This window comes from Geotrypetes seraphini, chromosome 2 (assembly GCF_902459505.1).
Source record: "Geotrypetes seraphini chromosome 2, aGeoSer1.1, whole genome shotgun sequence".
NCBI classification, from domain to species: Eukaryota; Metazoa; Chordata; class Amphibia; order Gymnophiona; family Dermophiidae; genus Geotrypetes; species Geotrypetes seraphini.
The window spans coordinates 18722002-18746783 of record NC_047085.1 but is presented as its reverse complement, the minus strand read 5'-3'; the positions used below and the strand labels follow the sequence as shown (position 1 = coordinate 18746783).

General features: G+C 43.2%; 1 protein-coding gene across 8 annotated transcripts in view; it reads right to left on the bottom strand.

Annotated features, from left to right (window-relative positions):
* The window catches only part of TSNARE1 (t-SNARE domain containing 1), an 843012-nt gene that overhangs the window by 375745 nt on the left and 442485 nt on the right, over window positions 1–24782 (bottom strand). For all 8 annotated transcript variants that reach the window (XM_033933058.1, XM_033933059.1, XM_033933061.1 and 5 more), the window contains one exon: window positions 9959–10041. In XM_033933058.1, coding sequence (XP_033788949.1) covers window positions 9959–10041 — 83 coding nt within the window. The remainder of the gene's footprint in view (window positions 1–9958; window positions 10042–24782) is intronic.

The window sequence follows — 24782 nt, the reverse complement described above, 5'->3', positions numbered from 1 at the left end:
TATCCTGAAAACCTGACCTGGCTCCGGCTCTCGAGGACCGGAATTGCCTACCCTTTTCCTGGACCAGTGATGGTGAACCTTTTACAGACCGAGTGCCCAAACTGCAACCCAAAACCCACTTATTTATCGCAAAGTGCCAACACGGCATTGGGCTGCTGGGCAGAGGGGCGGGTGATGTGAGAAATATCCTCAGACACGCATGGAGAGGGGGAAGGGAGCAGCCCAGCCCCGCGTCCCTCTGGCTTACATGTCAACAAATGAGCTAGGTACTCCCCCCCCACTTCATTAATTCCATATCTATATAATTGATACTTATAGTATGCTAAGGACTTGCACACTCACCGATAGAGCAATTAATTTAGCGCTACTTCGACTTCTACCAAGGCTGTGTAATGGTCTGGCCTTCGGGATTCCCCATAGCTCCATTGTGCAGCTTGCAATTTCTGATCATTTGAGAGGGACAGTGGGACAATCCAGCGCCTCCTGTGCTGGATTATTTTAATCCATGAACAAGATACTCTAAAACTGGAGGGTCTGGGTGGGTTTCGGGGAGTGAGGGTGTTTGGGAATCCCTCCTGCTGGGGATGCTAGCGTGGTTTGGTGGCAGGAAGGATTAGGTACCTCTCCTGCTGGAGATGTTTGGGGGAGGTGCCAGCTGGAGGGATTGGGCATCCCTCCTGCCTGGAATGTTAGAGAGGAGGGGAATGCTAGCAGGAGCGATACCCAATCCCTCCTGCTGGCAGCCCCCCTAACATCCCTGGCAGGATAATGTTGGCTGATTTTTGGTTGGGTTTGGGGGTTCCCTGCTGCAGCCGCTCTCAACCGATCGCGGCAGGGGAATTCCCCCCTCCCCCCATCATCTGAGAAGCAGGGACTCCCCAAAGCTGCAATTCTGTAACCAGTACCCAGAACTTGGGTAATAATGCCGGCTGATTTGCGGTGGGGTTCTCTGCCGCGGCTGTTCTCAGCCAATTGCGGCAGGGGAATTCCCCCTCTCCCATCAGCTGAGCAGTAGGGATTCCCCAAAGCCGCAATTCTGTAACTAGCAAGTCCAAACCAGTCTAATACTGTATATCTAAAGAGGGTCTCTATAAAGGAAGGAAAGATCTCAATAATACTTACAGCATGGGTTACTTATAGAACCTCTATGCTGTTCAGACACCTAGTCCTTGATCAGAAAAACCTTGATTCAAAGCTGTTTATACCCTTTCCATGTCCAACTGACCTTACAAATATATTTTTCTTTTTTTTACAATTTAAATGTGAATAGTTGTCTTTTTTTTCATGTAGAACAACAACAACAAAATAATAATTTAAAAAACCCCCCGTTCATTGAAGTTTAGTACTACCAAAACTGGAGCCAGTTCATTCAAGTCCCATTTTATAAGGCTAAAAATTACGTTATTACTTGACCTGTTAAGGTACTTTAAATACTAAACTAAACCTTAAGCTTATATACTGCACCTTCTCTATAAAGATAGAACTCGGCACGGTTTACAGGAAGTTTAAAGAAAGGAAAATGTATTAAGAATTAGTGATTATATAGAGAGCAGCGAAATTTATATTTTTGAAAATAACCAAGTTTTCAGATGTTTTCAAAATAATTGGAAAGAGCCCAAGTTACGCAGCTGGACAGGAAAACTGTTCCAAAGCTCAGCAATTTTAAAGTAAAGAGATTTCCCTAATTTTTCAATATAGATAACGCCTTTTAACGAGGGGAAAGACAATTTGAGCTTTTATGGAACTCATGAATACTTCTATTAAACAGTTTTCTAGCGCAGAGAGCCGCGCTGAATGGCCTGCGCTGCTCCCGACGCTCATAGGAACTCTATGAGCGTCGGGAGCAGCGCGGCTCCCCGCGCTCGGAAACTGCAGTTTAATAGAAGAGGCCCTAAGTTTAATTTGAAACTGGCAGCTATTTATGTCTGTTGAGAGCTTCTATACCGCTACTAATGATCGGAGAGTCATTTCAGAGCGCTTTACATGAGCTTCTTTAAAGGTGTTGCACTATAGATGTTACCATAGAGAGTTACAAAGAGCTTCTGTGAGGTGTTATAATATATTGGCTCCATACTGAAATACACGGAGCTCTATGGTAATGTTACAATACAGAGTTATTGGTTCATAGACAAAACCGCGGAAGACAAAGGCACGCGCTGATAATTGAGCGCAAGACGGAAGCGCGCGCTGAAGAAAAAGAGTGTTTTTAGGGGCTCCGACGGGGGGTTTTGTTGGGGAACCCCCCCCACTTTACTTAATACAGATCGCGGCGGCGTTGTGGGGGGTTTGGGGGTTGTAACCGCCCTCATTATACTGGAAACTTAACTGTTTCCCTGTTTTTTAGGGAAAAAGTGAAGTTTTCAGTAAAATGTGGGGGGTTACAACCCCCCAAAGCCCCCACAATGCGGCGTGATCTGTATAAAGTAAAGTGGGGGGGTTCCCCCTACACCGCCTGTCGGAGCCCTTTAAAACAGTCATTTTCTTCGGCGCGCGCCTCCACGTTGCGCTCAGTTGTCTGCGCACGCCTTTGTCCCAGCGCGCTTTTGACCTGACACCGAGTTATTAATACCAGCATGAGTATAATCAATCATCCTATTTATATGCACACGTTTATACCTAATCATATCATACTAGGTTTACTATTGCAGCTAAATAACATGATAACATCCAGTCTGCCCAACCTTACATGCTCCATAAATTTTTTTATTTAGTTTAAATGGTCCTTTTTCTTAGATACACTTCCCCCTCCCCATTTGCGGTTTTGGCAATAGCGATTTCACATATTCGCAATTTTTTGGGGAGGGGGGAAAAAAAGAACCCCCCCCCCCACACAGTTTAGCCTTCCCCCCAGCGTCCTGGCCTTACCTGGTGGTCTAGGGAGCTTTCGGGGCAGGAGCAATCTTCCTACGCTCCTGCCCCGTGTAGATCGCCAATAGGAAATGGCTGTGGGGAGTTCCCGTTGTAGTCTCGAGAGACTACGGGAACTCATGGCAGCCATTTCCTGTTGGTAAGGCCGTGATGCTGGGGGCAAGGCAGGAGAGAGGCGGGGGTGGGTCAGAGCCGGACCAGAAGATATTTGTGGTATTTCACCATTGGCGGTCCGGCTCTGCCCCTATCCCCCGCGAATCCGGAAGAAGAAGTGTATTTCTGGGACCAGAAACCCAGAGCCCTGCCCAGTAGCGTTCTTAGGTTCTATCTACTGGAGGCTCCATCAAAGCTCACTCCAGCCCATCTTAACCATCGAAGCCCTCCCCGGCCCGTCCTCAACTGAATATCCATATACGGGACACAGGCCAATTACACTATTTTTACACACCTCCCAAGGAGGGTGGCCATTTCAACTAGATATAATCTGTTTACACGCATCCCTGAAAGTTCTAGTTTCCTCTCTCTGTCAACTTCAAAATTTCACTTGAAGTAGTCTGAGAAAAGGATAGTCTTTATCCATTTCCTGAATTTTCTGGTGTCCTTTTCTAGCTTTAATTCTTTTGGTAGGACATTCCAGCATGTTGGGGCCATTACCGAGAACATTCTTGCCCTGGGACTCTTGTATTTGATGTCTTTGAAGGAGGGAATTTGTAGTAAGGACTTTTGGCTCAAGCGAAGATCACCTAGGGGTGTATGGTTTTGTAGTCTGGCTGCTGGGTATTGCGGTTCAGAAAGGTGCTCTATGGACGTCTCTGTTTCACTGGATGTTTCTTCGTGAGCCTATTCCTGCCAATTTAGTGAATTTTCTATCCACACTAAAGCTTCAGTAAGCACTAACACATGCTTACTGCCACAAAAAATGGTGCACCATGGCGTACACTGAGGTGTCCCGTGATATTTCCACCATGTGGGCGCACTACCCATGTGCTAGAAAACGAAACTGTATTTTTTGCAAATTGGTTAAGTGCGTCAGCAATGCCACATGCTAACCAATTAGTGCAAGATTAGCACGCCAGTCCCTACTGCCTAAAAAATAGGTGGCAGTAAGCGCTCAAGCGCTAATGGGTCCTGTTCCTAACATGAATTCATGCAGTGTTTACGTCTTTCAGAGCCCTGAAGCAGCAATTGAATCGTGAAACGATGGCCACCGCCAGCTACATTTGGATTCACGGAGAGCACTGAAAATGCGGGAACAGCGAATGAGGATATGTTCTGGCAGGAACCTTTGAGATTAGAATTTATTACTTTTTTTATCTGCTTACCTGCTGATTTGCCTACCTGTTTGTAGTAGATAAATTTAATATCTACGCCTGAAGTCTGCATTTCTAATTTACGTACATATAAGGAGGTTTTTTTATGGCCTATGATAAGAGTACTTGAGAGAAGCCAGTAAAGTTGCACAACTCTTCCCTTCATAGCTGTGGTGTAGCATTCACTCCCCGTAGCTCCTGAGGCCTTTTCCCTCCTTTTAGAAATGCTTCATAGGTGACAAAGAAGTTAAAAGTTAGCTGATATTTGATAAAGTTAATGTGTGGCCATTAATGGAAAAATATGAAAATCAGCCATTTACCTTTGCAGGCTTAGCGCGTAGGAAAAAAAGCCCATGTAAAGGTATGCTAAGGCCACTTTTTGCTGGAGCTTTGTAATAATAATAATAACTTTATTCTTCTATACCGCCATAGTCGTGAGACTTCTAGGCGGTTCACACTGAAGAGAGCTGGACAGTCAGCGAGTTACAATATGTTGAAGTCCGGGATACAGTATATAGAAACTTACAAAGAGCATATAGAATCTTACAAAAGGTCCGGGATACAGTGTATAGAATCTTACAAAGAGCATATAGAGTCTTACAAAAAGACAGAGAGATACAGCATATAGAATCTTACAAAAGGCAGAGAAAATACAGCAAACAGTCTTAAAAAGGCAGCAAAATATAATGTTAGACATTTCAGACTTGAAAGCAGGAGAGGACATATGTAGTGTTAGGTGTAGATACTTTTTTAGGTGACAATTCTGTTGAATAAGGCAGTTTTGCTCCATTTATGTAGCTATCTAACAAGTGTTGTTTGGTTGCTTGGTACATAAAAGTTCTATCCAGGAAGGTTTTATATTTGCAGCCGGTAATGCTCGGGTATGCAAATAGGTTGCTGTTTCTGGTTTGTCTCGTAGGGCTGTATAGAGTGAAGTGAGGAAGCAGGTATGTAGGAACTAGTCCCCAAACCAGCTTGAAACATATGCAAGAGAACTTGAATATTATTCGTGCCTCCATTGGCAGCCAGTGAAGTAGTTTGTAGTAGGGGCTAACATGGTCGCTCTTTTTTAAATATCAAGCGGACCGCTGTGTTTTGGACAATCCTAAGTTTCCTTAAAGTTTTTTTGGGGGTATACCCATATAAACAATATTGCAGTGTTGAAAGCACTAGTGATTGCGCTAGTAGTCTAAATGATAGAGGGTCGAAGTATTTTTTGATGGACCTTAATTTCCACAGTGTCAGGAAACATTTTTGTACTACTATGTTCGTGTGTTCCACCATTGTCAGGTGTGTGTCTAGTGTGACTCCCAATATTTTTATTGTTTTAGTAATCGGGTATGCATGATCTTTTATATGTAACATTGTATTGGTAATTTTGTCTGTTGGGCTTCCAAGGAAGACTTTTGTTTTTTCTGTGTTTAGTTTCAGCTTGTTGTCCAGTGTTCTATTTTGGTCATAATTTGAGAAATGTATTCTGAGGTCTCGTTCGTTATGCTGTTTACTGGGATTAAAATGGAAATGTCATCTGATATATATAGTGGATTAGGTTTAGCTTTTTTAGGAAGTGTCCTAGGGATGATATGTAGATGTTGAATATAGTAGGTGACAGTGGTGAACCTTGTGGTACTCCCGAGGGGTTTTTCCAGGTGTTTGAGTACATCCCTCCACTACTCACCTGGTAAGATCTCTTTTTTAGGAAACCCTGTAGCCAGTTTCTTACTCTTCCCGTAATTCCTATTCCATCTAGGCAGTGTAGCATTATTTCGTGATCAACTAGATCGAAAGCGCTGCTGAAGTCTAGTTGTAAAATCAGAGCACTTGTTCCTTTGCTGAATAAGCCGTATAGGTGATTGAGGATCGAGGCCAGGACTATCTCAGTGCTAAAACCTTTTCTGAATCCCGATTGGTGTTCACTGAGGATATTAAATTTGTCCAGATAGTCTACTAGCTCCAAATTGACTAGTCCTTCGAGCAGCTTAGTGAATAAGGGGATGCTTGCTATCGGTCTGTAGTTGGTTTTTAGGGCTAGTGAGTTTAGATTGCCACTTCAAGAGGCAATGTTCCTCTTACTGTACACCCCCTAACTAAATAATTTCTTTGCTTTGGTCTTTAAGAAGGATTCTGGGATCATACTCACATGGGAAACCTTCTTTGATGGCGAGTCATTGTCAAGACCTTAAACTTGATCTGGCAGAAGATTGGAAACCAACAATGTCATATCTTTTTAAGTTATAAAATGGCAGGAGAGGGGAGATATAATAGAGACATTTAAATACCAACATTGTGTAAACGCACATGAGTCGAGCCTGTTTCATTTGAAAGGAAGCTCTGGAATGAGAGGGTATAGGATGAAGTTAAGAGGTGATAGCCTCAGGAGTAATCTAAGGAAATACTTTTTTTTACAGAAAGGGTGGTAGATGCATGGAACAATTTCAAGAAAGTTTGGGATAGTCATGTGGGATCTCAGAGAGAGGAAGAGATCATAGTTACTGTGGATGGGTAGACTGGATGGACCATTTGGCCTTTATCTTCCATCATGTTTCTATGTTTCAGTTATCAAGGGCACGCATTAATGATTTATGCGCTTTAAAGTCAAGATATGGTTTAACCCTTTATTTGGCATTGTTGCTCAGAAGCAACATGTGTTTCTAAGTCTCTTACGGGAGATCTGCATCTACAAATGTCTGCTACTTGGCACTGTTGCTCTCGTTCAACATCAAATTACGTAAAGTAGCTATTTTTACCATTTGCCAATTAAAGGGATAAACATATCCGTAATTTCTCTAAGAGTAACTAAAGAAATAAGAGAATGAAAATAAATTTTAAAATAAAAAAAAGATCCCCAGAGGGAAAATTGAATCCGTGATTTAGATTTGGAAATTTCAGATGCTTGGACCTTTTGTTATTATGCCTGAAGAGCGTCCAAGTCCCAAGACCACCCAAAACACGCCCCCTTAAGATTTGGACGCACTGGAGATAAAACAACCAGAAAGACATCTAGAAAAAGTCTGTTTTGAGAATGTCCACTTGAACGTTTTGACTAGTAAGATGTCCAAATGCTGGTTTATGCTGTCTTTTGGACGTCTATCTTTTTTGAAAATGAGCCCCACATTGTGATTTAAATGGCCAGGAGCTGTGCATATCCCACATCTTTTTGAACAATAACATCTTGTTTTTTTTACTTCCACTACCTCTTTCAGGAGGCCATTCTAGGCGCCTCCTCCCTTTCCAGTATGAAATAGTTCCTGAGGTTGCTTTTGATACTGTCCTCCTTCCCCCAAATATCCTCTAGTTCTAGACATCTCATTTGGAAGTAGCATGTTTGTTAAATAATTTATTTCAAGTATTTAAAGGTCCCTATCATATCCTCCCATCCCTTCTCTCCTCTTGGGTGGAGGAGATACAGATTTAGGACCGCCATATTTTCTTATATGGCTTCTATGGAGACCTCTTACTATTTTGGTCACTTTCATCTGAATAGACTCTAGTCTCTTTGGGCCACATTCTGCAAACGGTGCTGTAATCAGTAGCTGCCTGCAAATACGTCACCGATCACATGTCATTCACGCTACGATGCAGTTTATAGAATTGCAGTTCCCGTTAAAGGTAGGCGCTGGCAATGAAGGCCAGGGTTTTAAAGACCTACATTACCAGTACGCTTACCTTTGATGGAGAATCATGCTGAATGGTGGCCTAAAGCCATTTCTGGCCCAAACCATGCCTACTTTGACCTTAAGACATCACTAGGCGTCTCTGCAGACATGATTCAGGTGCCTACATTTTTTTAAACAAGATTTTTATTGGGTTTTAATCAGCGCACTGATTAAACCAATTAAGACCATTAAGTTAGGCGGCGGTAGGATGCCTACCGCTGTCTAACTTACAGCGCTGTTTGTAGAATCTGGCTCTTTATGTCCTTAGAGAGGTACAGCTTCCAAGTGTAACACAGTACCCCGAGTGAAGCCTCACCAGTGTCCTATATATAGTGACATTATGATCTTCTCCTTGCTCTGCTCATTATGCACCTAGCTATGCAGCTTAACATCTTTATGATTTTAGTCAACTTGATGCATTGTTTAACTACCTTGAAATTATAAAACACTACCGCCCCAAGGTCTCTTCCTTGCTCCTTGCTCATCAGTCTTTCGCCTACCATTGCATAGTTTTGCTTTGGACTTTTCCACCCAAAATGCATCATTCTGCACTTCCTCACATTAAAGATTTGTATCTTCTTTTATTATTTTTTTTCAGTTCTTTTTGGCAACCTGCAACCAAGTGGCCAATAGCAAATCAACACTTATTTGGTCACTTATTTATACCACATGAGCATCAAAACATGTAAGCAGTACAATGGAAATTCTGTGCCTATTGTCAAACATAAAAAGGTTATGGCCAACAGGTTTGAACTTGTATTGCTTTAGCTGTAACAGTTTTCATTTTATTAATATAATTTTAACAGCAGGGATTATGCTACTCTAAGTCACTTGTATGTATTAAAAACTGAACAAAATAAGAATTGCATGAATCAAAAATTTAAGTCGATCAATGCTTTTGATATGATATACCTCTAACCAGGGTTAGGCCTATTACCAGATGGTTTAGGCTTCCTGTGAGTTGCACAAATCTGGGAGCATCACCCACCACAATCATTCTCCATCCGGCCAGCCCAGCTGCTAAAACAAAGATAGGATAGCCCGTGCCAGCTACTCTTGCTTTGTTTTAGAGCTGGTAAGATAGATGAAAGTAGAAACAGCAACAGCACCCACCGATAGGAATGGAAGACAGAAGATGCTGCATACCTTGGAGAGAGGAATGCTAGACTTTTAGGGGGAAGGGTTAAGGAATGAGTAAGGCTGGACACTTAGGGGGATAGGAAAAGGGAAATGCCAGATATCTGGAGGCAGGCTCTAAAGAAGGCAAGGACTTATGCTGGACTACATAGGGATAGGGCCTTGAGTCACTCTTGGAGGGGGGAGGGGGGCTGTCAGATACCTTTGGGCAGGCCTTAGGGCTAACCTATGTAAAAGGTTGCAGTTGCAGTGAATACATGATAAAGTGACAGAGCCTGGTGGCAGGTTATAGCCTAACTAATTTATTGAGATATGAGCTTACAAGGACAAGAGTACACTTCATCAGGTGCAATACATTGGTTAGTCTATAAGATGTCACCATCCTTTATAATTTTGCTCCCCCCTCCCCTCTCCTCTACTGAATGGGTCATTTACTAATGGTTAGCTTGCATTACTGCATACTATTTGCTACAGGGCCCGTGTGATTATTGCATGCTCTTAGTAAATGACCCCTCTGAATGTACTTATATAGTACTACCGTCTATCTCTATATACAGTACACTCCCGAAATTTGCGGGGGTTCCATTCCAGGAGCACTCGCCAATTTAAAAAAAACGCAAATGCGGTTTAGGAACGGATCGGAGGCAGGAGAGGTTCTGCAGGGGCGGCGGCGAATGTTGAAAAAAAGGCTGATATCCTGCGGGATCGTTCTTAGTATTTTCTGACCGCCTCTTCCAGGAACTAAAGTCAGGCTACACCAATCAGGAGCTGCTTCGACACGCTATCTGGCACGTCAAAGCAGCTCCTGATTGGTGTAGACTGACTTTAGTTCCCAGAAGAGGCGGTCAAAAAATATTGCGAATGACTGCATCCGGGATTTGCAAATTTGCAGGGGTTTACTGTATATGCAGTTGAGAAAACAGGAACAGAACTTAAGGGTTTTATCATGAAAATGCTATACAACTGTAAGGTTTTAGACAAACTTACCTGGTGCTGACTGGCTTTAGCCAACTGTTCATTGGCTGACTCTACATTAGAAGATGCAATCTCAATGTTGGCTTCAATACTATCTGTAGATTAAGAGAACAGAAAGCAATCAACTCAAAATCACTAACAATATTGCTTAACAGAAATGAAGCACATCAATGTTTAATCTCAAACTCAATGGATCCTCCACCCTTGAACATTTTTAAGCTTTAAAAGTTATTGGGTCAATGTTCAGCCACCATAGAAACATGATGGCAGAGAAAGGCCAAATGGCCCATCCGCAGCATCCACTATCTCCGCCTCTCCCTATAGGCTAAGGCTCTTAACATTTGCATCTCCTCTCCCTATTGGCTAAGGATCTTTATACCTACATTGTGAGGTCATAGAGTAACCATTATCTCTTTCTCTCTAAGAGATTCCATGTGCCTATCCCAGGCCCTCTTGAATTCAGACATAGTCTTTGTCTCTGCCAGCTCTTCTGGGAGACTGTTCCACGCATCTACCACCCTTTCTGTAAAAAAGTATTTCCTCAGATTACTCCGGAGCCTATCACCTCTTAACTTCATCCTATGCCCTCCTATTCCAGAGCTTCCTTTCAAATGAAAGAGACTTGACTCATGTGCATTTACATCACGTAGGGATTTAAACGTCTCTATCATATCTCCCCTTTCCCGCCTTTCCTCTAAAGTATACAGATTGAGATCTTTAAGTCTGTCCCCATATGCCTTATGAAGAAGACCCCATGTACCATTTTAGTAGCCTTCCTCTGGACCAACTTCATCCTTTTTTTTTCTCTTTTGGAAGGTGCGGCCACCAGTAGATACGGTTGGGCCCACAAAGGTGACCAGACTTGAATCTGTCAATTTGTGCTGGCTACCCTCCCTCCTTTGTTGCTAAGGTTGTACCTACCGCTCTGTGCAGATTATCTCCATCTACGCTCTGTTGCTCTCTCTTTCTCATGTTGAGACAGTTATGTTTTAGTTTGCGTGGAAACAATCTATTGTTCTGCTCTTTCCATATATGGATGCATCAGTGTATATTCCATGTCTTTTGGAATTTTGGAACAGAACAGCATTCCACGTGCCACCACTTTCTCCGTGGAAAAAGTATTTCATGATGTTGCTTCTCAGTTCCCTCTCCCCCTTGCAGCTTCATTTCATGTCTTCTAGTTCTATATTCTCGCTGTTTATATTTCAAGGCTTATTTTTCCAAGGATTTCAATGTATTATCTCTCTCCTATTCCTCCTCTCCTTCAGGGAGTGTTCAAATCTCTTCTCAAACGTCTTTCCTTAGATCTGGTTCATTCTTTTTTTTCTCCTTGACAAGATACAGCCGCCAAAACAGAACCCAGAACTCCACATGCGGTCTCATCAATAATTTGTACCGTGGTTTATCACCTCTTTTTTTGCTGGTTATGCCCCTCTCCATGCAGCCAAGCATCATTCTGGCCATTCTTTTACTTCATAAGCTTACTGATCACTGGCTTTCCATTGCTGTAAAGTTTAAAACTTTTATCTTGGTTTTTAAAGTCAAGGTAACTAACTGTACAGCCTGTAATTCTTTTTAATATATTGCTGCCTCATGTTCCCAATATAATCATTTCCCATTTCACCCCCTTCCAGGACCCACAATGCAATTAAAATGTAAAATGCTGAGATACAGGTTACTTCCATTACTTTGGAATTCAATACCACAAATACCTTTGAAATGAAGCATTCTAATCTTTTTTTTTAAGCTTACTAATTGATAACTCTATAGGGCAGCACAAACAGACCAGAAAATAAAAGACTAAGCAGAACAAGATATAGTTCAAAGAAGCAATTTTACTGAGCAACAGCAGTGGAAGGGTAAAAACGTCCTCAATTTAGCTCTGTTTTGCCCTTCTGGGCTGCTTTAGGAGCCTAAAATATATTCCTCAAATCCTATAACTTTTTTTAGATGTTGCAACTTGTCCTCAATGGACTTGATAAATCAGGTTCTACATGTCTTCACTGAGGGATGTCTGTCACTGTCCTCTAGGGCAGTGTTTTTCAACCGCTGTTCCGCGGCACACTAGTGTGCCGCGAGATGTTGCCTGGTGTGCCGTACGGTCAGGGCCGCCATCAGGGCAGTACCACCAGTCTAGGGAGAGGGGCGGTCCGCCCCACGTGGACAGGAGAGAGCTGGACGGGGGACCCGCGGAGTTCAATACAACTCGAGCCGCGAGGCTCGTCTTCTGTTCCTGCCTGCCCTGCAGCTAACATATAGCCGATCGCAAGCGTTCCCCGATGTCAGCGCTGACGTCGGAGGGAGGGCTTAAGCAAAGCCTGCCCTCCGACGTCAGCGCTGACGTCGGAGAATACTTCCGTTCGGCTATTTGTGTGCGGCAGGGCAGACAGGAAGCAGAAGACAAACCTCGCGGCTTGAGCTTCGTTTTGCTGAGAAAGTTGCAAAGATGGGCTGGTAGGCAAACACGGAACACAAAAGGGGGGAGGGAGTGCATTTTGGACACAAGGCATGAACTTGGGAGAGAGGAAGGGAGGGAACGAGATGCTGAGGTGGGGGAGGGAATGGGTTTTTGGACACAGAAGGCATGGACTTGGGAGAGAGGAAGGGAGGGAAAGAGATGCTGAGGTGAGGGAGGGAATGCGTTTTTGGACACAGAAGAAATGGACTTGGGAGAGAGGAAGGGAGGGAGAGAGGAAGGGAGGGAAAGAGATGCTGAGGTGGGGGAGGGAATGGGTTTTTGGACACAGAAGGCATGGACTTGGGAGAGAGGAAGGGAGGGAAAGAGATGCTGAGGTGGGGGAGGGAATGCGTTTTTGGACACAGAAAAAATGGACTTGGGAGAGAGGAAGGGAGGGAAAGAGATGCTGAGGTGGGGGAGAGAATGCGTTTTTGGACACAGAAGAAATGGACTTGGGAGAGAGGAAGGGAGGGAAAGAGATGCTGAGGTGGGGGAGGGAATGAGTGTTTGGACACAGAAGGCATGGACTTTGGAAAGAGGAAGGGAGGGAAAGAGATGGTTGTGTACACGGGGAATAGAAGAAAGGAGAATTTTTGGTCATAGGGAGGGAGTGAGGTACAGATAGTGGCATACCAGGGTGGGGAGGGGGCGGTCTGCCCCACCCCGGGTTTACGTCCCAAGGGGGTGCACAGCTGGCCACCCTCCAGTGTTGTCCCTAGGCCGGCAAACTGCAGCTCTTTAGCCACTTGAGTGCCACCGCCGCCAACGGTGTTGTTGGCGGTGGCAGCATTATAAAATACTTTCTTTGTGTTTATTTGATTCCTATTCAAGAGAATTACTTTATATATAGTCAATATAGGCACAGAGTTAAATTTTTTAACATTTTCTAATGGTGGTGTGCCTCGTGATTTTTTTCATGAAACAAGTGTGCCTTTGCCCAAAAAAGGTTGAAAAACACTGCTCTAGGGCATCAAGCATCGGTAGCAGTTCTTGTGAATTTCCCCTTCTGTCTTGTTCACTTTTCAGAGACAGAAAGGGAAGTTCACCGTTTATAGAAAAGCGCTCAAAGCCATTTTATACACCAGACTTTGGCCCAGATTCAATCGCTGTTGGCCGATTACCGTATTTTCTCGCATATAACGCGCGCGTTATACATGGTTTTTACAAACCGCGCATACCCTTGCGCGTTATATGCGTGAGCGCGTTGTACAAAAATTTTTTTACCTAGTTTCCCCCCTCCGACGCCCGATTCATCACCCGGAAGAAGCGCTTGCACTCCCACCCCGAAGGACCGCTCGCACCCCCACCCGAAGGACCGCTCGCACCCCCACAGCCTCCCCCCCTCCCCCATGGAGAAGCTGTCTACCTTGTTTCCGGATGCCAGCCCAGCTGCTTCCTCTGCCGGTGGTCCTGCCCCTTCTCAGAGCCCTGTGCTGCGCTGCTTCCTCTTCAGGCGGTCCCGCCCTTTCTCTGATGTCAGAGAAAGGGTGGGACCACCGGAAGAAAAAGCAGCGCAGCAGGGCTCAGAGAAGGGGCGGGACCGCCGGCAGAGAAAACAGCTGGGCTCGCTGGCATCTGGAAACAAGGTAGACTGCTTCTCCATGGGGGAGGGGGGTGAGGCTGTGGGGGTGTGAGCGGTTCTTCGGGTAGGGGTGCGAGCGGTCCTTCGGGGTGGGAGTACGAGCGCTCCTTCGGGGTGGGGGTGCGAGCGGTCCTTCAGGGTGGGGGTGCGGGTGCGTGCGAGCGGTCCTTCGGGGTGGGGGTGCGAGCAGTCCTGCGGGGGGGGGTGAATCGGACGTTGGGGGGGGGGGCATCAGGCTTTCAGGGTAGGGACAGGACTTCAAGGAGGAAAGGAGAGTCGGGGCGGGCGAAATCAGAGTAGCGGTCTCCAGAGGAGAGTCGGGGCGGGCGAAAGGAGAGTCGGGCAGCATGCGCGGTATATAAAAATTTATGTACATAAATATGTGTTTTTTGCGCGCTATACCCGTGTGCACGTTTTACACGGGTGCGCGTTATCTATGTGAAAATACGGTACTGGCCAATTTTGAAACAGCGATTGATTCACTACCTTTTTTGCATGGAGGTGCAAATCATTTGCATGCAAACTCCCTGACTCATTCGCTCCTGACAGTAGTGACAGGAGAAGCAGCCTTCTGTCACTGCTGTCAGCGGTTTTTTTTTTCTTTTTTAAATGGGCCAGATATTTTGCATGGCCACTTAAAAAAAAAAAATGAAAAAAAGCCCCCTCCTCGACAAATGCATCCTGAACCCCCGGGGGAGGAGCCCGAGGCGCCTGAGCTAATCAGGGCCTTAGGCCCCACCCCATATATCACATGATACACCGGGGTGTGGCCTAATGCCCGCATTTGCACAGAGGAGCCTTACAGAGCAGAAGGGACTGAGCACCCTTCCTGCTCCCAACTTTTTGAAGTAAAGGGAATAGGAGTGGCGGTAGACCAAGGCCCCGGCCGATGGCAGTGGGGGGTTTGCGATGGCAGGAGGGAGTTGGCATCCCTCCTACCATATTCTTGCGAGATGGGGGATGATGGGAGGGGGGCAGGGGCAGCATTGGGAATGTTTTTTTTTAGGGACTGGGCCCGCTGTAAGTGAAGCACCGATGGCAGGAGGGAGTTGGCATCCCTCATGATTTTTTATTCGGGGGGGGGGGGGGGCCGCATTTGTGTGTGGGGGCATCCCTCCTGCAATTTGTGGGTCAGGAGGGGGGCACATTTTTTGACAGGCAAAATATCTGTGCCATGGGTAAAAAATGAATAAAAAAGACAGGAAGGCCTGTCAAAAAAAATGGCATATGCATCTCTTTTACACAAACAGCCATTTTTCAGCATTTGAAGCCATACAGATGTTTCCCAGCAGGTCTGCACTCTGCAACAGTCGAGTCTGACTATAGTAAAACCCGATTCAAAATAGCCAAGCAATTGTTAGTGAATCAATCGCTTGGCTATTTTGCCTGGGGTTTTACTAATTTGCATGGGAGGATCAGATCGGACAGAGGCTAGTGAACCGGGTCGGAGGGAAATCGGGTCGCAAACCGATCGGTTTGCTTAGTGAATCTAGCTCTTTATGCCTTTGTATTGCATCATGGTGCAGCTGCACCTTGAATACTGTGTGCAATTCTGGTCACTGCATATAAAAAAATATATATAACAATAAGAAAAGGTACAGAGAAAGGCGATGAAAATGATAAAAGGGATGGAGCGACTTCCCTATGAGGAATGTGCCCTTCAGCTTGGAAAAAAGATGGCTAAGGGGAGATAGGATTGAAGTCTACAAAATCCTGAGTGGTGTAGAAATGGGTATAAGTGGAATGATTTTTTACTCCTTCAAAAATTACAAAGACATTGCATTACATTTCTAGATGGCAAAACCTCTCGGATCGATGCGGTTTACAAGAAATAAAAAACTGGACAATCCCAGAGATCTACAAAAGAATCATTAACCCTTTTAGTTCTCTAAAAACCTTACAAATAGTCGATTTTAATAATGTTTGTGGCGTTGCCCGGATATAAATTCCCTTGGGTTTTGGTTTACATTCACTTGAGGAACATTCACTTCACACAAATTTTCAGTTTCTGTTTAGGTTTACCACACCACACCTGCACTTCCTTATATACTGTTGACTGTGACATCATTCCCCAAGCTTCACACCATTGGTCCATCTATATATTTAAATTCTGATGTATCTCTGTGAGTGACCCCCTTCCCATCCCAAGTTTGGTTGAAATCTGTCCATGTGTTTCGGAGTTATGCTGTAACATACATATATACATCCGATTTTATATATATACAGTGGTACCTCGGTTTACGAGTGCACCGGTTTGCGAGTGTTTTGCAAGACAAGCAAAACATTCGCAAATTTGGTGCCTCGTAAACCGAGCTTGCCTCGCTGTACGAGCGCCCCCCCCCCCCCGAGAACCGGCACCCTCCCCCTGCGATCCAGCACCCCCTCGCCGCCATCGGGCACCCCCCCCCCGCCGCCACCTGAGATCCCCCAACCCAACCGAACCCTCTTCTTACTTCCAGTGTAGCCTCCACATCGGCACCAGCATGTTGTGTGCCCGAAAATCTGCTTCCTGTGCCGGGCCTTGAGCATGCACGCATGCTCAAGGCCCGGCACAGGAAGCAGATTTTCGGGCACAGGACATGCTGATGCCGATGCTACACTGGAAGTAAGAAGAGGATTCGGGTGGGTTGGGGGATCTCAGGTGGCAGCGGGGGGTGCTGGATCGCAGGGGGAGGGTGCCGGTTCTCGGGGGGGGGGGCGCTCGTACAGCGAGGCAAGCTCGGTTTACGAGGCACCAAATTTGCGAATGTTTTGCTTGTCTTGCAAAACACTCGCAAACCGGTGCACTCGTAAACCGAGGTACCACTGTATATATATAAAATCGGATGTATATATGTATGTTACAGCATAACTCCGAAACACATGGACAGATTTCAACCAAACTTGGGATGGGAAGGGGGTCACTCACAGAGATACATCAGAATTTAAATATATAGATGGACCAATGGTGTGAAGCTTGGGGAATGATGTCACAGTCAACAGTATATAAGGAAGTGCAGGTGTGGTGTGGTAAACCTAAACAGAAACTGAAAATTTGTGTGAAGTGAATGTTCCTCAAGTGAACGTAAACCAAAACCCAAGGGAATTTATATCCGGGCAACGCCACAAACATTATTAAAATGTCCGGGGGAGGGTGCCGATGGCGGCGGGGGGGGGGTGCATGATGGCGGTGAGGGGGTGCCGGATCGCGGGGGGAGGGCGGGCCTTCGGGGGGAGCAATGCCTCTTGGGGGGGGGGAGCAGCGCTGCTGGCCTCGGGGGGGAAGGTTTGGGGTGGGAACATATCAAAGCAAGTTTCCCTTACTTCCTATGGGGAAACTTGCTTTGATATACGAGCATTTTGGATTACGAGCATGCTCCTGGAAAGGATTATGCTCGTAATCCAAGGTACCACTGTATATATATAGATATGTCTGAAAAGGATACTTGGATTTAATTTAGCTAAGCGGTATTTGAAGTATATACAGGCAATCCCCAAGTTACAGACGTGTGACTTAAGTACGACTCGTACTTAAGAACGCGGTGGTAGCTTCACCTGATTTCATTGAGCAGTATTTCCAGTGGCATAGACTCCTACACTTCTCCTGTAATAGATTCAGGAATGATGCATAGCCACATTAAGAACAGTGTGTGGTTGTGCGTGCCGTACCTTAAGGGGACAGCTGGGAGCGGAGGTAAGCAGCAAGAATCTGAAAATCTACAAGTTCCGAGTTGCATACAGATCCAACTTAAGAACAGTTTTAAAAATGTAACTCCTTCTTAACCCAGAGTAATAATGAAGGACGGTATCTACCTGTTGAAATCATGGCTCTTGCTGTTGCTTCACTTGGGTGCATTACAAGTAGCTTGCACTACTCAATTACACAGGCATTGTTAGCCAAACACTGCAGATACATTTCCAATGATTTAGTCATGCTGTTTTGCCCAACAGATTATATACAAAGAAAGCAGGTTTAGGTCCCTGCAGGTACTTTTTCAATAGACTAGAATATCAACAAAAGGATCCAGGGAGTTTTGTTTTCCTTGTAACTCTTAAAACTCTATGGGTTTAAATGAACCCATAGCGTTTTCACAACAATCGACTGATTATTATTCATCTATATCTTTTCTCTGCCTAAATATAAACACTTCCTTTACAGTCACAGCCCACGGCTATATGCATCTCTTCTGCACAAACAGCCACTTTTCAGCATTTGAAGCCATACAGATGTTTCCCGCCACAGCAAGACTCATTTCTGAACTGCTTTCTGGCACGAAACATTATACCAGAACACTTATTTACTTAGATACTTTAAGTATAGGAATAGTTACTTCTGAAAATTCTAAAGCTAGTGATATTAGCTGATCTTGATACTGTGGACTGGATTCTCAAAAGCGGAACTGGAAAATAGAGGGGCCAGTAGAGTATTAGTCATTTTTAAAAACGATTCCCAAAAACAACATAAGAATAGCCTTACTGGGTCAGATCGATGGTCCATCAAGCCCAGTAGCCCATCTTCACAGAGGCCAATCCAGGTCAGCAGCATTCCAAGGCTAGCAGTAGCTTCCCCATGTCTGTCTCAACAGTAGACTATGGACTTTTCCTCCAGGAACTTGTCCAAACCCTTCTTAGAACTAGCTAAGCTATCCTCTCTTTCCACATCCTCTGGCAACGCGTTCCAGAGCTTAACTATTCTCTGACTGAAAAAAAATTTCCTCCTATTGGTTTTAAAAGTATCTCCCTGTAACTTCATTGAGTGTCCCCCTAGTCTTTGTAATTTTTGACGGAGTAAAAAATCGATCCACTTGTACCCTTTCTACTCCACTCAGGATTTTGTAGATTTCAATCCTATCTCCCCTCAGCCATCTCTTTTCCAAGCTGAAGAGCCCTAACCGTTTTAGTCTTTCCTCATAGGAGAGGAGTTCCATTTCGTTTACCATCTTGGTCGCTCTTCTTTGAACCTTTTCTAATGCCGCTATATCTTTCTTTAAATAAGGAGACCAGAACTGAACGCAATACTCAAGGTGAGGTCATACCATTGAGCAATAGAGGCATTATAACATTCTTAGTCTTGTTTACCATTCCTTTTCTAATAATTCCTAGCATCTTGTTTGCTTTCTTGGCTGCCACCGCACATTGGGCGGAAGGTTTCATCGTATTATCCATGATCAAGTTTCAAGTTTATTTAAAATATTTGATATAATCGCAGTATCCAAATCCAATGCGATTTACAAAATTAAAAATAGAAAAAATAAAACATTTCCAACAAACAGGACATTAAAGACAATTATGACGTAAAAACACTGATGAAGAGGGGGGGGGGAAATAGATTAAATACAATTCGAAAATAAATAAAAAGGAAGGGTAAGGAAACAAAAGGTTGGGGAACGGTACCCATTTAATTTCTACTTAACTGTGTTCCTTGTCCAGATAAATTCCAGGGAATGTGATAATGTGATTATGAAAAGGGTCAGTTAAAGGCGTCCTTAAACAGACAGCTTTTTAGTAGGCCTTTAAATTTAGTAGGTAATTTTTCTTGTCTTATATTGAGAGGAAATGAGTTCCAAATTTGGGGAGCTATAACAGAAAAGATCGAATCCCTCCTTGAATAAATAATTTTTAATGAGGGAGTTACCAGCAGGGATTTTTCTTCTGATCTAAGAGATCTTACAGGAGTGTATGGTATTAAAAATCTTTCTAAAAATGCTGGGGCTTTGTTTACTAATATCTTATGTGTCAGTAAGGCAATTTTATAAGTGATTCTGTGGTTTACCGGTAACCAGTGATCTTTTTCTTGAGCACTGACCCCAAGGTGGACCCTAGCATCCGATTTCTACTCTTTAGACAGGGCTGGGAGCCCTTACCCTGAATGAACGGGCTTAAATTGGAGGGGTCTAGTGGATATAACTGGGATCGATTAGTGGGTGGTTGACATTGAATGACTGGATAGCTCAATCGTAGATTGGGGAGTAGAGAGGGATCTGAAGCCTTCTGGGTATCCAGAAACAAAAGAATAGCCTAATGGTTAGAGTGCTGGGCTCAACATCCAAGAGTGATTGGTTTGAGTCCCTCTGCTGCTCTTTGGTAAAATAATTTAACCCTGCATTATCTCAGGTACAAAATTAGATTGTGAGCCCTCCAGGCACAGGGAAATACCTAGTGGACTCTACTACTGAAAGGATATGAGCAAAATCCAAATTTAAAAAGCCACTGCGCCAACAGCACTGGTTGTGACAAAGTACAAATAGTATAGGCAGTCTTAATAATAGTTTCTTTAAGGTAACCACAATTATTCACTTCACAGACAAAGTACTTTACGTATTCTTCCTCACAGACCTCAGCGGTGCTGCTGTGTAGCAAAACTTAAGCATAGATATGATAGCACCAAAATCATCATTGGCATTTTATATTTTTTAATATTTTCTATTATAGTACTTTTAAATATTCTTCTCTTAGAAGCATAGCAAAGGGGGTGTTCGTCTGACATGGACTATGTTTCGCCCATAGAGTCTGTATCAAGGTATTTCCCCTAACAAAAACAAAGAGATAATAAATACATTAAAAAACTCTTAAGCCTGCATAGCAGAGAAATACATTCTTAATCTCTACCAATCCAGCATTATCTTTTAATATAATCTAATTACCTAAGTTGTGCCGGTTCAGTGATTGCCACCGAGTATGCTTACAAGGCAAACATGGCCACGGCTTTTTTAGAAGGAAATGTACGTCATGAGCTCATTACTACGTATCCAATCAATAGAGCAGGGCAAAATCATGACGTGGAGCAATTTTCAAATTAATGTCATCCACTCTACTTCAGCATTCAGGCCCCATAGTTTTACCGTATTCAATGAGAAAATCCATTTTTGCTCTTTAAAATTAAATCGTTCACCATAATTACCACCCTCCCACCCAACTGTAATGTAATCAATAATTCTCCATTTCAAGTCGGATATTTTATGTTTAGCCTCACGCCAGTGTTGAATCAACAGGGCTTCCAGATTACCTGTATTAATCTTTGATTTATGCTCAATTAATCTAACATTAATTTTCCTACTTGTTCTACCTACGTATATTACATGGGCATTGGATAATGTAGATTATATGACTAGTCATACAAAAAGTATTCATAGTAGATTTAAAGATCTTCTTTGTATCCGGGTGAATTCATTCAGGACCCACTAAAGCTTGTTGGCACTATTGGCATTGGCTGCATGGCTCTTGTTTAAAACTTTGATCGTGTTCAGTTGTTCTAGTTTCAAATTTAAATTCTACTGTATACTATTTAAAGCCATAAAAAGAAACAGCCCAACCTACTGAACAACCACCTCATCCAAACTACCTCAACCAGACATAGAAAAACACACAACCCATTCACACACCCTTCAAACAAAGAAGTTAAACAGAAAAAACTATACGATGGCCTCCTAGCCACTCAAGCAGCAAAACTAGAAAACCAAATCTCCAATCTACTGATAACTACCACAGACTACAAGATGTTCAGAAAAGAAATAAAAACTATACTCTTCAAGAAAGCCCTGCAAAAGTCTTAACACCACGAATACCTTCCTTCTTCCCATCTTCTTCCAGACTTACCGATACTACCTGAGCTTCTCTTTACTTTTACTAGAAATGACCAATGATCTCCTTTTGTAACCCACCTTCTATAACTCTTTTGTAATCCGCCTTGAACCGCAAGGTAATGGCAGAATAGAAATCTCTAATGTAATGTAGATAGTAGTTCCCCCATAGTCCTTCCTCTCCTATATCATACAATAACATATTGTTGGAAACAAGGGCTTAGCTGTAGCACTGACCAATGGTGTTTTATATTTTGAAATAATTTACTACTCAGATCTGTAAATGAGAGTACACAGATTAGACCCTCCTCTGGATTTTCTTCAGTCTTTCCTTGAATCAATAAGGGTCTCTGTGCATATTTTGCCTGGAGGTAAGCTTTCTTAATAGATTTCACTGGGCATCCTCTTTCTTGAAAACGTTGTGTCAGCAATTTTGCCAGTCTTTCAAATTCTTCTTGATCTGTACATAGGTGACATATCCTCAAAAATTGACTGACTGATATCTTATACAGTATTTCAAATGGTAAGGATGATAGCTCGAGAAATGTAAAAAATTATTACGCTCCACCTCTTTCCTATATAGAGTAGTTTTAATATATTGATTTTTAATGAGCATAAGATCCAGATATGGAATCTTCGTCGGGTGGTAGGACATAGTAAAAATGAGATGTGGATTCGGAGTATTAATCCATACTAGGAAGGTTTCAAGTTCAGGTAGCAATCCTTCTCAAAAAATCAACATCATCTAAATAACGTTTCCATAGCTTCACTTTCTGAAAAATTGGTGCTGGATAGATACAATCTTTTTCAAATTTTGAAACAAAGGTTAGCAACAGAGGGGGCCAGCATAGCCCCCATTGCTACACCCTGAATCTGCTTATAGAAATCACCTTGATACCAAAAATAATTAGATTTCACCACAAGAGTAGCTAGTTCAATAAGCCAGCCCTTGTGAAAACGGCCTAATTCATTAGAGCCCAGAACTTCTTCCACGATCTCTAATGCAGCAGTTTGAGGGATCTGTGTATACAGTGATGTAATATCAAGAGTCACCAGAAAAATAATATCCGATGTCTCCCCAATATTTTCCAAGATTCTCAACAGCTGGACCGAATCCTTTAAATAAGATGATATCTTCTGTCTTCAAAAAGTAATCAATAAATTTAGATAATGATTCTAATATAGAGTTCTTAGTAGACACGATCGGACGCCCCAGAGGCTGTTGAAAATTTTTATGTATCTTTGGAAGCAAATATATCTTAGGGATGGAAGGATGCAATTCTTGCAAGAAGTGAGCTTCCTTTTTGGAATCATTTTCCTTCTTCCAGACATTATCTCCTTGACGTAATCCCCCACCTGAACAGAGTTAGTTTTAATGTCTAGAACCTTCGCTTTCAGATGAGCCCTCTCTCTACACCTGTCTTAATTTTAACATTAACATTCCAACCAATCTTCATTTTTTAGATATGTAGGTGAGAAGAGGAAGTGTCAAAACGGCATTGTGAGGCTCAAGGTTGAAGAGGACCAATATGCAGAAATGGATAAGGATAAGGTTGTTTCTGTTTCCATGAATTAGACCGGGGCTAGGAAATGGAAATGGATGTGTGGTAGACCAGGAGAGATTCTCAGAAGATTGTGTTTATGAGGAGCTAAATTAAAAAATAGACAAAGTGATGCTTCTTTAGAGTTTTGAATGGTCCCAAAGGACTGGAGAAGGGTGGATATGGCCTCTCTGCATAAGAGCTGAAGTAAGGAGGAGGTTGATAAAAGATAATATCCAAAACACAAGAGAGGAGTGAGGGAGAAAAACACAAATTAAAAGATAAATTTGAAAGGAGAACCAGTAAACTAACGTTAGAAGGCAGACAAGATGAGTAGAATGGGTACAAGTGGATCGATTTTTCACTCCGCCAAAAATTACAAAGACTAGGGGACACTCAATACAAGGAAATACTCTTAAAACCAATAGGAGGAATTTTTTTTTCACTCAGAGAACAGTTAAGTTCTGGAACGCGTTGCCAGAGGTTTTGGTAAGAGCGGATAGCGTAGCTGGTTTTAAGAAAGGTTTGGACAAGTCCATAGTCTGTTATTGAGAAAGACACGGGGGAAGCCACTGCTTGCCCTGCATCAGTAGCATGGAATGTTGCTACACCTTGGGTTTTGTCCAGGTACTAGTGACCTGGATTGGCCACTGTGAGAATGGGCTACTGGGCTTGATGGACCTTAGGTTTGACCCAGTAAGGCTATTCTTATGTTCTTAACTGAACTTCGGAAAGCAATATCTTGTCAGCATCAGTAAATATAAAAATAAGTAGTGATTTGTGTTTCCCTTAAATTGCTCATAAATTTGTGACACTAGTGATTTGGGTTGGTGCAATCATCACTGTGATGGAGTACCACTCAGGAAATTAAAAAAGTGAACAGTATAACTGCATGAAACGTAACGATTTATTTTTAATGGTACATTTGCTTACAGCTTTCAGAAATTCACACTGAAAGGCAATAATTATTTAGAAAACTAAACAAACAGCAAGATCTGAAAGACAAATTGAAAGGCAGAGAACATGAGAGAACAACAACAGTAATAGCTTGGATGATATCAAATGGAAAATTGAAAACAACAAAATGGAATGGAAGCAAACAGTAGATTCATATTCTGCAGAAGACAATCAGGTAATGATGGACTCAACAGTTGGAGCAGGAAATGGCATATGGTTTGGAAAAAAAAAAAAGACCATTTAAATGTGTTTCCTGGGATCTCCCCTGTGTTTTATTTAAAAGGCAAAATGAGCTGATTTGGAGAGTAGGGATGCTGTAAACGCTTGCTTTGCTGAAAAGATAGACTTAATAATGTTGCTTTTCCTATGAATATCAGAACTACAAGCCCCTGCATAAAATGGGTTAGAGCAAGTACTCTGGAACAGTACTTCGTATCAATTGGACCTAGAAAATTAAAATGCAAAACAGAAGCACAGTGACCTGCAAGACACAGCTGTCTTGGTTTTCCCCACTGCTGGAAATCTGTGTGGCTCGAATCATGCACAGAAGCTGAAATGGTCCCTACTGGAAAGCCTATCTTTCGGTCAGAGTCCTGGGACACTATAAGGCTTTAAAGCAGCAGGAGAGAGAGACTTGCTACATTACTCAACACAGAGCCTGGGGTTTATAGTCAGTCACTTGGGATATGCATTCATTAGCATGCCTTAAAAAGTTCAGCACACACAAAAAGCAAAGTTA